The sequence below is a fragment of the Dendropsophus ebraccatus genome, chromosome 7 (assembly GCF_027789765.1).
Source record: "Dendropsophus ebraccatus isolate aDenEbr1 chromosome 7, aDenEbr1.pat, whole genome shotgun sequence".
Classification (NCBI taxonomy): domain Eukaryota; kingdom Metazoa; phylum Chordata; class Amphibia; order Anura; family Hylidae; genus Dendropsophus; species Dendropsophus ebraccatus.
The window spans coordinates 32286512-32305579 of NC_091460.1; the positions used below are offsets into that span (position 1 = coordinate 32286512).

At 41.3% G+C, this 19068-nt stretch overlaps 1 protein-coding gene across 2 annotated transcripts in view; it reads right to left on the reverse strand.

The window, feature by feature from the left end:
- Window positions 1-2006: 2006 nt before the first annotated feature.
- The window catches only part of RPIA (ribose 5-phosphate isomerase A), a 63318-nt gene continuing 46256 nt past the window's right edge, over window positions 2007-19068 (reverse strand). For both annotated transcript variants that reach the window (XM_069976357.1, XM_069976356.1), the window contains 6 exons: window positions 17120-17179; window positions 16562-16626; window positions 16298-16366; window positions 14169-14310; window positions 13013-13112; window positions 2007-3824 (listed from right to left, as the gene is read on the reverse strand). In XM_069976357.1, coding sequence (XP_069832458.1) covers window positions 3727-3824; window positions 13013-13112; window positions 14169-14310; window positions 16298-16366; window positions 16562-16626; window positions 17120-17179 — 534 coding nt within the window. In that variant the 3' untranslated portion in view covers window positions 2007-3726. The remainder of the gene's footprint in view (window positions 3825-13012; window positions 13113-14168; window positions 14311-16297; window positions 16367-16561; window positions 16627-17119; window positions 17180-19068) is intronic.

Sequence of the window (19068 nt, forward strand, 5' to 3'; positions counted from 1 at the left end):
TACTTCATATAGCCTCTGTTGGTAATGTTGAGCCATGTTGGCTCCTTGTCCATGTTCTATTTTATAGTTTGCGCACCCAACGGTGCTTTGTTCTTACTCCGACATCTACAGCTGATGATTTACATGTATTTCTTTGTAAAAATTTTGAAAATAAATAAAATTTAGAATTAAAAAAAAAAAGTACTGTAATTTCTTAAAACTTTAGGAAAACCTGTTAAAACCTTCTGATGATAATGTGAGGGTCTACCAAACATAACAGAATTATTATGGAATTTTTCTTAGGCCCCCTTAGCCAGGAAACTGGAAGCCTGAGGCTTCCGGTTTCCATGGCTACCATCGGGACTCTGCGATCACTTTGCAGAGCCCTGATGGACAGCGGACAGAGAATTCTCCCTCTGTAGAGGGAGCGTTGCGGTGGGTCTCCGGCTATCACTAATAGCTGGGACCCACCGCGGATGACACAGGTGCAGCTCCTGTGCCTGTGTCATCCTGGATTATAAATTAACGTTGCTGCAGCAACATTAATTTACAGTGCAGTGGTGGGAGGGGGTTATTGTTAAAATAAAAAAGGATTCAATGTATTTTTATTATTTTAGTTATATTACTTTTGATATTTTATTATATGCTATATATTAAATTATTTGAAGATTTCCACCATAATTTAGGTAGGTAGCTAAAATAATGGGCGGATAGCATGGGTGTGCTAAATTAACATATATAGAGACAATATTTGCCTCAGATAGGTGTCATGGGGAATAATGGTCACAAGGTGCTACAATATAGGAGCTAACCCGCCAAGAAAGATATAAACAAAACAGAACTGGCACACCAAAAAGTAAGAGGGATAGATATTTATCAAGATGGGCGAGTACGCCAGTCTTAAAAAAAAAAAAAAAAAAAAGAAAGTCCTGGCCCCTTTTCCCCATCTGAATTTATTAAGGGGCGTACATCTCTTAGTAAAGCCAGCTATCCCTATATAATACAAGGAGAATATATAAATACAAGGAGAATAGTTATTGTGCACCCACTTACCAGGGATAGTGCATATTGCATAGCTATTTGGAGTTACAATATAGAAACCATTCTGTAGTAGCACAAAGATTCAGGATGTATGCTGAGGAGTTTTCCTTGAGCCTTTAACAGACAATTGTCTTAAATTACCATATGTCAGTCCTAAACACAACATATGGAAAATGATTTAGCTTTGCTAGATAAGTGGTCCAAATAATGAAAACAGCAGTTCAATGTTTTCAAATGTAAAATAATGCATTTGGGGAGAAGGAATTTTCTATCCGAGTAAGATATTGGCAGTTCTGTGTTGGCAAAGACTTCAGAAGAGAAGGGTTTAGGGGAAGTGATTTTTAAAATGAGTCACCAGTGCAACCAGGCGGTAGTCAAGCTAGTGGAGTGCTGGGCTGTATAGCTAGACGTATAACCAGGAGGAAGAGAAGATTGTGTTTCCGCTGTATAGAGCTCTAGTGACATCACATCTGGAATACTGTGTCCAGTTCTGGAGACCTCACCTAAACAAGGATATTGATAAAATAGAACGGGCCCAAAGACAGAAGACGAAAATGGTGAAGGGTGTGAGGCATAAAACATACAAGGAAAGACTTAAGAATGTGAATCTGTATAGTCTGGAGGAAAGAAGAGAAAGGGGGGACATGATGGAAACCTTTATATATGTTACAGACCTAAATAAGGTTCAGGAGGGAAGAAACTGAACCCAAGAACAAGAGGACACAGTGAGAGGTTACTGGGGGAAAGATCAGAAGCAACATGAGAAAATATCACTCTACTGAAAGGGTAGTAGATGTGTGGAACAAACCTCCAGCAGATGTGGTTGGTAAATCTACAATGACTGAATGTAAACCTACCTGGTATATACACATACCTATCCTAAGATAATAAGAAAGGAAATAATATAAGAGCGGACTAGATGGACCAGGGGGTCCAACAGTCTTCTATGTTACTATGTTTCTAATATACAAAAATACAGGGGAACATGGTTTTGAGTATTTATTTCTGGAATGACTCTTGCATTACAGCATACATTGCATTGATAGATACAGATTGTGCTCACAGCTTTGTACTCAGTTTTCATTACTGCAACATGTCAAGATTATAGCAGCTCGGTGTGTTACATATATCCGGGGCTACCCTAATCCCTACTGTTGTAACTGCACAGTGACAGAGGATATAGCAGGATAGCAGAGGTGATAACCAGGTCCCATATCCTAATATCTATTACCAGCCTCACACCATTATGAATAGCAGGGATGGAACCTAAAACATGTGCAATTTATTATTTGGGCTCAGTGAGATGTGATCTTAAAGAGGTTTCCATTCATACAAGTTGATGGCCGATTCTTTGCCTGAAAGAGGCTGAGCTGTAGTACCAGGGTGTATAGAGAGATGCTGCCATGTGCGGAAAACCAATGAAGGGACCAATGTAGCCCTCTAAAAAAAACGATAACTCCCATCATACACTGGTTGGGGAACACTATATTTTGGATTTGACCCCTCCAAGGCCTTTCCTATGAATTCCTGACACAGATGGCAAAGAAACTAAACCAGTATAATGCCTCTATATGTTCTCTCACACATTGGGTTCAATCCTTTATGAATCCTATGTGTATAGATGTAACCACGCACAGACTGAAGTGAAGGCTAGGTTTAGAAAAATATGGATGTTTCCTTCTACATTGGTACTGCAGCTCCCCACAACTGAAGTGAATGGCGATCACCTGTAATACCACATGTAACCTGTACACAGACGTGGCACTGTTTTTTGGACAAAGGCAGCTATGTTTGTCTAATTTTGGACAAGCTAAAGGCAGCTGTTTTACAAGAGTCCATCCACTTACTATGAAGCCATTATAGCACTGAGGTCCGAACACACCTGGGATAATCTAGAAAGGCGACTGACCTGAGGGGACTTGTGGATGGGCCATACTAACATATAAGACTTTATTATGCTTCCCTGTACATGTAGAGTTCAGATGTTTTTAGTAATCTAATTTTCTGAACTAAATCATCATAAAATAGAAAAAAGTGACAATTAAGTGGTCGGCTGAAAAAAAGTATATGAAATATAAAATTAATCTATAATAGAAACGAATGCCCAGATGTCTATAACTTAATACCCAGTACAAAAGCAGTAAAACAAAGAATTTGCAACACACCTCAACTAGCCAGGCTGAGTTTTGTTTTGTTTTTTTGAGAAAGCAGAGTTCCCCTTTAAGCATAAGCCAAACTAAACAGCTGTCGGATAACCTAGTGCAGTGCAAAGTCTTATGTTTCAGTATATTTGTACATGGCACTGCATACAACAGTAAGAAGCCCTGTACTAGAGATTAACCCATGGATGGTGTATGTGGCCATCTTACCTATAAAGATGTCGCCCATCATCTCACCAGCAGGCCAGGGCAGAAATATTACAGTACCTGGGTAATGTCACTGGCCTAGGATGCAATGATGGACTGTATAGGTGGCACGTTTAGCCCACAGCATGGCTGCCATCATAGGGCGTTATTCTCATGTACATGGCACAGGTACCACTTGAATCCCTTATGTAAGACATATAGTAAATGTACCACCAAAGTAAAAGGCAAAATGTGACAGGTAATACAGTAGTTCAACTAGAAATAAGACAAAACTGCAAACGGCATAGAATTGGCACGGAAATGATTGGCTGGGGAAAGGCACACGTGGTGTGTTCAGGGGTTAATGCACAGGTTTGTCACGCACAGACACCGTTCCGTCCTCCATGCCAAAGTAGACTCGTTCGGCCATGTTTATGAAGAGCCCAGTGTCCACCACACCTGCAAGAAAGGAATAGGAGGTCAGTAGATACACGCCTGATGCCTGTAAGCAGTAACCGGGCTACATGTGTCTTCTGGATACAAGAAACTAAAGTACTTTCAATCACATCACTGGTTCAGAAGGAGGAAATGTCTCCATATTGACAAATAAATTAAAATTTACAGATTCCATAGAGCACAACAGAGGAATCAATTGTTCTTGTCAAATGAGATTTTTTTCCCCCTAGGAACAGCACCCCCTTGTTCTTGGGCTGGTACTGCAGCTCAGGTAAATGAGGCCGTACTCCCATACCACACACGGCCATAGTGGTGATATTTTGCAGGGTCCGACAAGAAGTTTGGTGTTAGTTTCTAATGATAACCTATACAACAATAAATGCAGCCGAGGGAAATAATCCTGACTAAAATAATTTGTGTGTGGAGACACTGTATCAGCACAGTGCTTGATCAGAGTAGGGTGCAGTTCCCGACTTGAACACTTCCCATCATGCCTGGCTAAAGCTTTGGCTGTCCAGGCATGATGGGAATTGCAGTTTTGCAACAGCTGGAAGGCCGCGAGTTTGACCCCCCCATGTTCTAAGATGTGTGTTAAATTTTGGAAAATGTAGATATATTTTCATGAATAGCCTTGTATAACATTATGACTTTGATAAATAATAATATTAATAATAATAAATATAAATCTATATAATCTATTATATATAATGTATTATGCTACATTGTATTAACTAATCTATGGGTATTTTCAGTTTAGTAATTCAGCTTCGAGTACGGCCCAGGTTACAGTAATATCCTACTGCGTGGCTCTCACTATGGTTTCCATGAGCTGTACTTACAGGAAGGTTTGTGTATTAGTAAGAGAAACTAGAGACAGTTTCAGGAGCCGGGGTGGGGGGGATGCTGCCATGATAGCGAGAGCTGCACCTGCTCCACGTATACCATCCCTGATCACAGCAACGTCTATTACCATGTAGTCAGAAATGGCGCTGAAAAACCAGACCATGGTTTTGTGTAAATCCATACAGAGCTGCAGTGTCGGATATTGGATATACCTTGATAATGTTATAGGTTTTATATGGAGGGTGGTTAATATCCATTAAGATAACTTTGGGGAACTATTGTAAGCATGACGGTCTAGAAGGAGCAAGATCGCTACATTATATGTTTCCTTCATACTATACTGTATGCAGAATGTAATTCACAACCCCTTCTATCGTAGTATATAATGGCTGAGCATTACTGACTACTACCTGTATCAACCTGGGGTGCCTACAAGTAGAATTAAAAGGGGTTATCCAGGCCCCTTACCTCCTGAAACAGCGCCACTCTTGCCCTCAGGTTTGGTGTGGGGTTTGCAGCTCAGTTACATTGAAGTGAATGGTGCTGAACTGTAATACCGCACACAACCTGAGGACAGGGGTGGCGCCTTTTATTCAAGAAAGCAGCTGTTCTTTTCTAATCCTAGATAACCTAAGCCTAAAATTACACACAAATTTGGCTGGGTTCACACTACGTATATTTGAGGCTGTATATTTGAGGCTGTATAGCAACCAAAACAAGGAGTGGATTGAAAACACAGAAAGGATCTGTTCACACAATGTTGAAATTGAGTGGATGGCCGCCATTTAATGGCAAATATTTGCTGTTATTTTAAAACAACGGCTGTTATATTGAAATAATGGCCGTTATTTACCATTATATGACGGCCATCCACTCAGTTTCAACATTGTGTGAACAGATCCTTTCTGTGTTTTCAATCCACTCCTGGTTTTGGTTGCTATGAGGACCTGACATGAGGACCAAATACTGCCTGAAATATACGTAGTGTGAACCCAGCCAATATTGTTTAACCCTATTAGAACTTCGGGATGCAAAAAAAACACCACAAATTTACAATGATTTGTGCAAAACTTGGGCATTGTTGCCATGATTTTGTGCAAGTTGCAGAGACATGTATTGCGACTACTTAGGGGTCCATCTGTTCCGCTGTGGGGCTAAGTACTAAAGTGCTGCACCCTATAAACTACAAGAAAAAAAAAATCTAGTGTAATGCTTCCCCAGCAGAACAGTGGGGGATATAGGAAAGATCTCAAACCCGCACATATCGTATATAACATGCGAGACGAGATCTACACTACATACAGTAATTGAATCTGCTGTATACTGCAGGGGGTACAATGGTGGAGGGTGTACAATCCATACAGTTCAGGTTACCCCCACCCCCTTGCCTATGAACCTATGCACGCAGGGCTCCATAGTGCACACTATCTTCAATGATACATACTGTACATTGGGAGAGGTGAACAACATGTGCTGCCAATTCCCAGATAAGGAACTTGCCCTCAGTTATTCCCAGCCAAATAACTACAGGGATGGGGTCCTGGCATATAAGGCTACATTGTGCAGTATGGCACTATGATAAGCGGCCTTCCTACATTATAGTACATCATAGGGTTAACTAGATTAAAGATGGTGATCTAATACTGTATATGTAGTTACCCAAGCAGCTTTTATACATTACTACAATGTGTCCATAGGTCATACATTGGCATTAACCATTGTACTGGGCTATGGTTTGTGATGTGAGCGGACAGCATTAATGCTGCAGGTCCCCACTATAGAAGCTTTGTCTGTAGTGTTATCACCCTCTTTGTGTCTATTATTGCTCAGCATAGTTGTAGCTCTGTAGAAACAGGGTATTTTTGTGTGTTTCTTTATACCTTTAATATGTCAGCTGTGTTTTTCTTATGATTACAATGTTGCAGGAATCCAGTTGCAGCAGGATTACTCCATATAGGCCCTTGTCACAGTAGGTGCACCTCACAGGGGCTGGAAGTTACTGAATGCCCCTGGTATGTGCTGTACTATGATGGTGCTGGGCCAGGACATATATACCGTCTCTACCATCTCCCCTTTATCAATACTAAATGAATTGCAGGTTGTACCCGATCTCATCTATTCACTGTCCTTGTATAACTGAGCTAAGCTTACATTGCTAAAGATGTCATTCCTAAACCCCAGAAGAGAAGACTGCAGATGCACACAGAAGCTTTCCTTATGTATCCCAAATCCAGGCACTAGAACTGGGGCATTATACCTGTGGCTCTCCCCTTACACTCCAGCACAAGTGGTGACCATACACTGCCTGCCCAAGCAGGAAGGAGGAAGGCTGCTGGACTAGGCAGGAGCTGAGAGCAAGGTGAGTATTGGGAGGTTTTTTCAACACACACACAATATAAATAAATAAATAAATAATATATATATATATATATATATATATATATATATATATATATATATATATATACACATATACACACACACACACACACACACAGTGGTACCTTGGTTTAAGAGTAACTTGGTTTAAGAGCATTTTGGTTTAAGAGCTCACAGTTTTTCAAAATTGTGACTTGGTTTAAGAGCATTGCTTTGGTTTAAGAGCTCCTGTACTGGGTGGGAGGGGGAGTGGGGGAGGGGCATGGTTTTCATAGCGAGGTCTACAGCCCTGTACTCTGACCCAGGAAGTCTCAATCACCTTACATATCATAGCAGATCCACTTCAGGCTGGGGCTTACATCAGGGGACAGGACTGTGGAGGTAATCTCTCCATAGCTGTAACCCCTCTCTCCCTGGACAGAGAGCGCTGCATGTATGTACCCACATCTGTCCTGCTCATTCCTTCATACTCCCTGCAGTCTTTGTCAGCCCTTGTGTTTCCCATCCTCTCCATTCCTGCACAGTAACTTATAATATCACATATTCTGCTGTTGCTGTTTGTTTTATTTGTTTTACATGTTATTCAGAATAATAAATCATTATTTTTGGGGTGTGGAACCAATTGTCTGCATTTCTATGATTTCTTATGGGAAAATTTGCTTTGGTTTAAGAGTGGATTTGGATTACAAGTGCAGTCTCGGAACAAATTATGCTCGTAATCCAAGGCATCACTGTATATATAGGTTAAGGAGGGAGATACGACCTACTACTGGACCACATTTTATCTGTAAGGGTTATACTACCTATGGGGGGGGGGGGGTCTTCCTAAAGGGGTATTCTACCTCCAATGGACCTTCTATATCAGAGATGGGGAACCTGCCGCCCTCCAGCTTTTGCAAAACTACAATTCCCTTCATGCCTTCATTCCCAGGCATGATGGGAATTGTAGTTTTGCAACAGCTGGAGGGCAGCAGGTTCCCCATCCCTGTTCTATATAAAGGTATGTCTGCACTCCCCATCCCCTGGCCTATTAGAATCTAGATCCATCTAATCTGCTGGATTCCCTTTAAGATTCTGTTGCTCACAGACCCACATACACTGGGAGCCGGCCCTACCTATGATGCTGTCAGTTTGCGTTATTAGACCTGTGTACACGGCAGATCTTGGGCCTCTAATACAGATAGACACTCTCACTAAAACGCTAAACCTTCTAAGCAATGATAACCGGACAACAGTTTAGGGTTTAAATCCTGAGAGAAGAAGTCTCCCAGAGTATGAAGCCTGGGAGACATGTTTATTTGGATGCCAGATATGCTCCATGGTCTCCATCAACAAGCCATTTTGCCAGGCCAGCATCTTAAAGGGGTACTCCAGCGGGAAAAAAACTCCTTTCCAATCAACTGGTGTCAGAAAGTGCCAGAGATTTGTAAAAAAAAATTCTCCAGTCTTCCAGTACTCATCAGCTGCTGTATGTCCTGCAGGAAGTGGTGAACTTTCCAGTCTGGCTCTCTGCTGCCATCTCTGTCCATGTGGGGAACCGTCCAGAGCAGTAGTAAATACTCTCCTGCTCTGGACAGTTCCTGACATAAACAGAAGTGGCAGCAGAGAGCAGTGTGTCAGACTTAGAAAAATGCAGCACTTCCTGCAGGACATAAAGCAGCTGATAAGTACTGGAAGATTGGAGATTTTTTTAATAGAAGTAAATTACAAATCTCTGGCACCAGTTCATTGAAAATAATTTTTTTATGCTGGAGTGCCCCTTTAAATACAGTTAGTTAATGGGGTCCCAGGATCAGATATATAATTAAATAATGACACCCAGAAAATCCCTTTATCTATGAAAGAAACCAACCATTGGTGGTCAACTCTTCCCATAACTCCCATATACTATAAAGGCCATCTTGACTATATCAGGGAGACTGGCCTACATCAGCAGACAGAGTCACAGGACTTTGATGACTTGAGATGTGGGAACAGCAACCATCATCCATACTTACAGAAAGGTTTGTGTATTAGTCAGAGAAACTAGATAGTTCTCGATAGTGAGAGCTGCACCTGCTCCACGTACTGATCCCGGATCACAGCAACATCTGTTACCATGTGGTAAATCACACGTGTGAATTAAAAGGGTTATCCAGGATTAGAAAAAACACAGCTATTTATGTAAAAACAGCGCCGCTCCTGTCCTCAGGTTGTATGTGGTATTACACTTCAGCTCAATTCACATCAGTGGATGCATACAAATGGGCTGGCCTGAGCATGCTGTGTCCTCATTGGGAAGAGGGGAGAAGAGCAACTCCTCTGGTGGTGGCAGCTTATGTCTCCGGCTGCTGGAGAAGAGTCAGGAGGCCACAATACAAATCACACTTAAGTTGATGGGTTCAGCTGACACTTGTCTAATGTGCTTGGATTGCTTTTGTCACACCTAAATCATTTCTGACCATACCTAATGCTGCGTTTACACGTAACGATTATCGTGCGAATTTGCGCGATAACGGTCGAATTGGAACGATAATCGTACGTGTAAACGCAGCGAACGATCGAACGACGCACGATAAATCGTACATCGTGATCTTTCATCAGGTCAGCAAATCGTCGTTCATCGTACGCAAAAAATTCGCAAATCGTTCCGTGTGAACAGTCGTTCGCCGATTTAACTAATGTGTGAGATAGGCTTAAACGATCGCAAAACGATCGCAGTGCGAATTTTCGTACGATATATCGTACCGTCTAAACGCTGATCGTTATAAAAAAAAAATCGTAAATCCGACATCGCTAATCGTACGATCGGGCCAATAATCGTTACGTGTAAACGCAGCATAAAATGAATGTGTCATCACATAATTACCTATTGCTTAAATCAAGATTTTATGTGAAACATTTTTAAGAAGTTTTTGGTGAGGTTATTTCTAATTTTCCTATTTACTGTCTATAGTATAAAATAATCGTAAACTCTTGTCAGTTTCTATTCTCACCACTAGGTCTAAAACTAAGCTAGGACTTCCTGTCCTGTCTGTGATGATAAGGAGGAGGCTGCTGTAAAGTGATCTTTAAAACATTACAGCAAAAAGTGACACCAGTAGATTGAGATTTCAATAAATGCTCACTGCTCATGATGTCTCCCCCTCCCTGAAAAGTGCACAAAGTATGCCCAATAATGTTTTCAATTCATGTGAAGGTCTTGTCCATGGGGGTTGGTGAAAAGCAGATCACCAAATGATATTAAAAGGATATTCTCAACTAATATAGTTATACCTGTAGGACTCGTCAAGTCAAATATTTTTACAAAACATGTTAATTTATCAAAGTTGCCTCCATCTGATATGCTGCTCTCTCCCTCCCATTGTCCACCACACTGCTATATTATAATATAATAGTAGAGTGATGGTTGGTGACCCAAACAACAAGCTGTCAACAATGGGAGGGAAAAAGCAGCATATCAGGAGACAGAGGCCAGCTTGATAAATGATTGTATGTGCAAAAGTACATAACTTGACGAGTCCTACAAGTATAAATGTATTAGATGGTATGGGAATATCCCTTTAACAGCTCAGGCAAGATGGGTGACCGCATAATGTACAAAAGGGGAATGAAAGAAAAATTACAAAATCGCATAATACACAGGCAAAAAAAAAATTGAATAAAAAACAAAAACAAACATACATGTATCAGTATTTGGTTGTAATGAGTAAAAAAAAAAAAAAAAAGTTATCTAGGTCATACATGTCCTTTAAAAAGAATCTGTCAGCTGCAATTCAGGCTCCAAGCTGCTGACACTGATGCTGTTAGATCAGGGAGACACATGGTACCTTTTATGTATCTGTCTGTGCTTCCAGAACATAGAGAAAAGCTTTTATTATACAATAAGGGTACTATTACGCAGAACAATAATCATCAATAATTATCGCTCTATGTAATAAATACAATGATCAGCAGATGACAACGATCATCGGCTGATCGTTGATATAGGTTTGAACCTCTAATTGTCGGGCATTAACCGCGCATTGCTACGTGTACTTATCCAGGCTGCAGGGCTCCTCTTGCGGTCTTCTTCTCCCTGGGTCCCGCACGCTCCAGCTTCAGAGTGGCCTGTCTCAGCTGACAGGCCGCTCAGCCAATCACTGGCCGGGACCACTGCGACCAGTGATTAGCTGAGTGCCCTGTCAGCTGAGACAGGCTGCTCTGAAGCTGGAGCGTGTGAGACCCGGGGAGAAGCAGACAGCAGAAGGAACCCTGCAGCCTGGACAGGTAATGTATAAAGTAAAAGCAAGGGCTGCAAGGACATCGGTAACGATGTCCCTGCAGCCCTTGTTAAACGATTATGGGGCCATGTAATAGGCCCAGTAAACGAGCGCCGATCTAGCAGATGGGCACTAGTTTACAGTTATTATCGGGCCCCCATCGGCCTGTGTAATAGTTCCCCAAGTTGAGTCACAGAGGCTTTCCTGAGCTCCTGAAGTGCAGCAAGATGTAACATCTCCTTACTCCCCCTCCCAGCTTCCAGGTGTCAATCAATACATTATAGCTTGCAGCTATTGAGGAGCTTGGGAAAACCTCTGCTACTCCTTATACCAGAGAGTAAAAGAATCTCTCTATATTCTGGAAGCACAGCTGGACATATCCTTCACCTAATTCAAACAGACAGATTCCCTTTAATGCCCATAACACCAGCCCATATAGTGCCAGACTCATATTACAATGACAAAAATACAGTCTGTTGCTCAGTAACTGGGTTATGCCCTCCTCAGCTATTACATTAGTGCAGGACATCAGTGGTAACTCAGGCCATGTACACACCAGGTTTGGTGCATATGCCCAGAACATTCATGTATACACAGAGTGTACCTATAGACTTCTAGAAGCTTGATGTGTGCAAGGATACTTTTTGGGGTCCACATTCAGCCGGTATAAACCAACACACACTGGTGTAAGTGAAACGTGAGCTGAGCCTTAAGGCCCTATTCCACGGAACGATTATCAGCCGTATTCGGCCATTACAGACGATAATAGTCTCAAGGAATAGGGGCAACGATCAGATGACATCGTTCATGTCGACTGATCGTTGAAGTCGTTTGTCTTTCAACATGTTATATATTGCAGTGATCGGCTGCTGGCGCCCCGTGGAATAGAAGCGGCGGGAGCAGACCGCTGCTATATCCTATGGGCTGCCGGATGATCAGCGATCACCCGGGCAGATCCCCCTGGCTCTCCCCCCGGAGTTCTGTAATAACGCTAGGGAGAAGCTGGGATTTCTAGGCCCTGTTTCTACAGAAAACACATATAATAAGAGTCTTGTTCTATATGGTGCGGCAATGCTCTGTGGTGTTAGGTGGGCACATACCGTCCTCTAGAGGAATTTTGGTAATAGTACAAGCAGTAATAAATGGAAAGAAAGGTTCAAGTCTCACACTCCTGTGCTGCCATCTGCTGGCCTGTATTATGTACTGCAGCATTTCAGCATATACAGTACATGCTAATAGTAATGAAATGTATGTGTAAATTAAGCCATTGATTTACTTTGTGTAGCACAAGCAATCATAGTGTCTGTGTTTGCCTACATTTCCTAAGTATATGAGCTAAAAGCATGCTGTATGTCAGAATTTCTTTTTACTGGTGCTATGTAAAATCAGCAAACATCATGTCAGGAAAATTTCACTGGTGTGATGTAACAGCAAAAGGTGAACAGAGCTGAAAAGCCAAAAATTTGGGAAGAAGGGTTTAAAGGGAATCTGTCAGATGTCATCCAGGCTCCAAACTGCTGACACTGTTAGATAGCTGGAGACACATTGTACCTTTCATATATCTGTCTGTGCTTCCAGAATGTACAAAAATGTTTTTATTATCTGGTGCAAAGTATAAAAGAGTAGTTGGAGAGCTACTGAAGTGCTAAGGGCTGCAATGAGTATGAGTGAGCCTCCGAAGGACAACTAATTCCATGTTACCATATTACATACAAACATCTAACTCACCAGGAATCATTTTGATAGCCGTATTTACAGCCGCCCAGTCATGAACCTTGTCAAACTTCCAGTCAAGCAAAAAATTCCCATTGTCTGTCACCACAGGACCCTGTAAGGAGATTTTTTTTTTTTTTTAACTATTTTAACATGCAAGCAATGAAACGAGGCAGTTTCTTGGCTAAATAAATGGGACTGAACCATTTGGATTTGTTTCTATGAAAATCTTATTTTTAGACTTAATGGCGCTTTTTAAAACTTTTGGAGAGTTTCGAATGTGCCGCTGTTTGCAATAAAATAAAGGAGGTTGACAGACTTACCAACCTCAACGCAAAAAAAAAATAAAATAAAAAAAATGTAAATAATTCTGAATTAATAGATCGACATCTCCATTCATATCAAGAGAATAGATGTCCCTGTGCAGGACCCAGCAGGACTCTACATTACAGGCATAGTCTGTTGATTTCATTGAGAATTGTGTAGTACTTCACATGCACTGTAGGGGTGCTACAATAAAGGGAACACCTGTAGCCAGATTTCCGGATGACTGCTATGGGTCTCAGCAAAAGGACAAGAGATCTAGCTAAAAGGGATTGCTTAAAACAGACAAATCTATTAAAAGGAGTACTCCAGTGAAATTTCTTTTCCTTCAAATCAACTGGTGTTAGAATAAGTGTTATATAGATTTGTAATTTACTTCTAGTTAAAAAATCTCCAGTCTTCCAGTGCTTATCAGCTGCTGTATGTTCTGCAGGAAGTGGTGTATTCTTTCCAGTCCAACACAGTGCTCTCTGCTGCCACCTCTGTCCATGTCAGGAACTGTCCAAAGCAGTAGCAAATCCTCATAGAAATCCTCTCCTGTTCTGGACAGTTCCTGACATGGACAAAGGTGGCAGCAGAGAGCACTGTGTTGGACTGGAAAGAACACACCACTTCCTGTAGGACATGCAGAAGCTTATAAGTACTGTAAGAATTGAGATTCTTAAATAGAAGTAATTCACAAATCTATATAACTTTCTGACACCAGTTGATTTGAAAGAAAAAGATATGTGCATATTTTCGCCTTCCGGGCATTTTCCTCTGAGCTTGCAATAATAAAATATGAGATATTGTCCACAAACTCTTGTTCTCCTTCCCCTCCGCAGACTTATCCGTAGGTGTAACTCACAGCTTTACTGACGGCCATCCTCAGTTCGGCCACACCACCAAATCTCTGCTGAATTGTTTTGGTCACTGGAACATAGGCCATGGGGAAAACCTCTATAGGGACGCCCTTCTTCCACTGGTCTCCAAAGTTCTTGGAATCCTTCCTGATACGTAACAGAGAGGATACACAGATTATGAGAAGTGAATGAAAAAAGGTGCCACCTAATACAGGCTTTGTTTTTTTTAATAAATGCATTTGTTAAAGAGGGTTGTCTACTTGGAGCAATATTTTTATTTCTTTTAAGGGTGCGTTCACACGTACAGGATCCGCAGCAGATTTGATGCTGTGTTTAGTCATTTAGTTACAATGATATGCAGCATCAAATCTGCTGGGGATCCTGTATGTGTGAACGCACCCTACAATAATATTGAAGCTGCAGTGAACTTTTGCTTGATCCACCGAGTTTACCCCACCACCCCACCACAGGGACCACAGGACTTTTCTAATGTACAGATGTGGTGTTCCAGCACATGTATATATTGTCTAAGGTTTGATGACGTATCCCCTGACTTTACTGTTCTGTACAGCGTTTGGCCCTACAGAAAGTACAGAAAGAGTTCCTCACTCGTCCTGTGTTACAGATTACGAGGATGTATCTGGGCAGATACTGGTTGGCTGAAAGCCTCCATACTGTACTGTAGTTAAATTGCACCTTTGTATTAGTATTGGCAGATGGTAACCAAAGACTAAACAGATAAACCCACTGACATTCACACGCATTTGTAAGACATCCTGCTTATGGACTTTTGCTTGCTTGATTGCTTGCTTTTTCCTTTAAAACACTCAAATCCACTCAAAAATAACTTTTGCTGCCCATGGTGAGACTAACAATTCCTTCCATAGGGTGACATCCAGTGGTGTAGTTTAGTACTGCAGCCCAGTTTTTAGATTACCTCACTCCCCCTATCCCGAACCTATTTTGTGTGTATTTAACATATAAAAAGTTATGTTTCAGTGGAATACCCCTTTTAACTCTTTCAGTGCCATCCACCATTATAAGGTACTGTGTTTAAAGTGACACTGTCACCTCCTTTTTGCATTATGACTTCGCTACACAGGTGTAAAGGGTAAATTTTGCAGTTTTCATACCTTATTTTATACAAGTTGCATTTAAAAGTGATCTTTTATCATCTGTGGATTGGGCTATGTGGGCAGGGCTTCACAGGTGCAGCGCCACTTCACATAGGCCCCGCCCCCTCAGTGACCACTGGAAGGGACGGCCTAAAGGTCTAGGCCCCACTAGGTTGGCCCACACCAATGGCCACTGAGGAGGCGGGGCCTAAGCCACAATGATGTCACAGAGGAGCAATGGCGTGATGTGTGTGGGGCTAAGTAGCTCTGCGGACGCGAAGCCCCTCCCATGTAGCACAATCCGCAGATGATAAAAGATCTATTTTTACTGGAACAAGCACTATGACGTATGATATAAAATAAGGTATGAAAACTTCTAAATTTACACTTTACACTTGTGTATAAAAGTCATAATGCAAAAAGGGGGTGACAGTGTCACTTTTGGATCTGTGCTTCCTCTACACATAATGACTCCTAACACAGTAGTGCAGGGGGAGGACAGAAGCATCAGCTCACAGCCAATAGACAGATACTATAGGTGGGTTGAGTGAAGGGTTAACTTTTTTTTTAATGTATTTTTAATATATATTCTGGAGAAAGCTGGGATGCAGAGGATTTCTGAGAGGACACTGATCATGTTATCCCAGTCATGCCTCACTCATCCTGGTAACATTAGAGGATTGTGATGTCATCATGGCCTGACCGCAGGGAGGACAATTCCCACATTCAGGCCCCATAGCAAAATACAGCACTTAATTTGTTGTCATTCTGGTAAATGGCGGAGGGCAGAAACATAAATATAAATATCAAGGGGTAAAAGAAAATATATTAGAACACTGCTATTTATAAATTAAACAACTAAAAAAAAAGTGTGAAAAGAGTGTTGAAAATTCTGTCCAATATACAGGCACCATGTTCTCAAGCATTTATTGACAGAAATCTCTGCTTATTCTGGGCTAAATAGTCAAGTGGGTGGTCCTATACAGTGACTGACAGCCATTTGTGTATAATGTCCATACCTGTAATCAGCAATGACAATAAAGGACTTGGCACAGCCAGCTACAATCTTCTCTTGGGCCAAACATCCCCTGAAACATGGAGGAAAAAATATCTTATACAATAAATGCTAAGGTGTTTTTTGGACAAAAGAGTCCGATCAAAAAAGCTACACACTATGAGCTGTATTACACGGCCTCTATTCACACACTTACAGTATTCTATCTGGTCTACAATATTTCCATACAATAATATAGCTTCTGGCAATAAGTAGGAATACACATTACCCTCCTCCTTTGATCAGGTTGAGTTCAGAATCCACTTCATCGGCGCCATCAATTGCCACATCAAGCTGTATTAAAGATACAAGGCATAGAGGTTGGTACAAAAAAGCGATACCAGACAAATTATCGTTTGCTATAAGATATGCATTCTGGAAATAAAAAGGATAAAACATACAAGCTAAAATCTACTAGCTGTAAATCCTTCACAACACAGCCATAGAATTAGATGTCCAAATACTGTCTGCCCACAGCTGCCACTAGGGGGAGCTTGCTGTATACAGATTTATAGATATATTTAAATGCACATGCACATGAGGCTTGGCAAGGATTGTTTCCTGATAGTGGGGGTGGTGGGGACTTCCCGCAGAGCTGGCATACGTATAAGAAGTTAAGACCTTAAGCTTCACGGATGTACAGCATATTAGGTGTATTACTATTACTAGATCTGATAGTTCTGTGTTAGAAATACTTCCCTGGAATTATTATTACATCCTCATAATACATAACCCTCTGTACCAGCAGGGGGCAGCACTTGTACAGAGGGTAAGATTCCAATCTCACCTCTGGGTGTCTCTCCAGGTCAGTCAGGGTTAATCCATTCTGTAGGATCAGCTGCCGAGCCTGTGAAAAAAACAAAAAGCAATGACAGCTTTCCAGAGAATACATGACCGTTCAGAGTATAGAGAATGCAGCAGGAGAGGGGAGGGCTTAAAGGGTTTCTGATCTGTGGGTTAATAGTGTAAGGTAAGAGGGGCAGTGATCACATAAGATCAGTAGGGGGCTCTGGACACAGCATTGTACAGGGGATACCCCTCTCTGATCTGTGGAAGATAAAGATTACAAAGCAGCTATAATCCACACACTGCTATACAGTACACACAGTAGAGCTAGAAAGAGTCCAAATAATATCACTATATACATTTCTTGATCTCTAGGTATAAAATGCTTTTTAAAGACATGGCTCCCCCTGTGGTGGAGACCCCTAAATAACAGAGCCCCAGGGCACCAGACTACTTTGGACCTACTAAAATAATCCAGTGCATACTTTTCCTATCATCTTAGAAATGTGTAGGTACCAATTTATGTGAAAATTATTGAAAGCAGTGTCCCACAATGTGGTTATGTTAGAAGCCTCTATCTGATTGGACAATCCCCTCCCCTTAAACCAGAATATTATTGTACAATGTTACAATTGCATTATGTTTTTTCCTTTATATTGCTAATGCATAGTGAAGCATATATTGTTTCAGCAGTGTTCTACTGACACCTAGTGGTGGTTTTGTAAACTGGCAGACATAATAATTTTAAGATGTTTTACTGATTTACACAACCAACCATAAATGGTTAGTAGATTCTAGATAATAGGAGCCACTGATTCCCCAGCCCAGCTGCAAGAAGGCTATCCTGTCTAGAGAGGAGGAGTCTGGTTCAGTGTGCAGAAGAAGAGGGCGGAGACCAAGTACAGCTCAATGTACAGTGAAGAGAGGAGTCTGCAGAAAACTGAGCCACATCGGTTACAACTTAAGGCCCTATTCCACGGAACTTTTTTGAACGATTATCGTTCATAAAATCATTCAAACGACCGCTCGTTAACGATATTCGTTCTGTGGAATAGCTGTAAACGAGCTAACGACAACAGCAAAAACGTCGTTGAGTCGTTCACTATTTTTTTTCAACATGTCGAAAAAAAATCGTTGGTCTTTCAACAATAATTCGCTAATCTTTTCGTTGAATAAAAAAAATCTTTCAGTTGTTCTTGAAATGTCTACCTACATTTCCCCACGTTTTAAACGACCATGTAACGACCGCAAAAAAATCGTTACACTACAGATATCGTTCACGTTACCACTCGTATTATGTGTTATCGTTCGCTTAAAAAAATCGTTAAGTGCTCGTTGGAGCGAGTCTATGAACGATAATCGTTCCGTGAAATAGGGCTATTAGCGAGGATTGCCAAATCACAGGAATTACCAGTCTAATATGGGGGGTTACTACCTACACTTGATCTTCATGTCTACTAGTCAAGATAACTAATTCAGTTAGTCAGGAAGGATAAATCTTCACTGTAATCCAGGACCTGAGGGCTTCTGGTCAGGCCTGGTCATCTCAAGTGGCTACAACCCTGTCTACACCCTGCAGTTGGGATCTCTGGAGAAATCTGTAGAACTATAAGTAATAAGAAGAAAAAACACGTACTGGGACACTACACTATTTAGCAGATGTTCCAGATTACAATCCGAAAAAAAAATAATAAACAGATTCCATTGTCTTTATATACGGAACAACTCTCCGCACTAGGACATGTCTTTTTTTGTTTGTTTTTTGCGGCACAGATTGGGGATCCATAACACTACGTACAGTACGAATAGCTCAACAGAAATCAATGGGACCTAAATTTGTCCGTAATGGCAGATCTGGAATTATGGAAACAACTACGGAACATGTAAATAAGGCCTGCATCAGCTTTGTACCGGCATACAGACTGCCCTTATGACCCTCACCAAGTGACA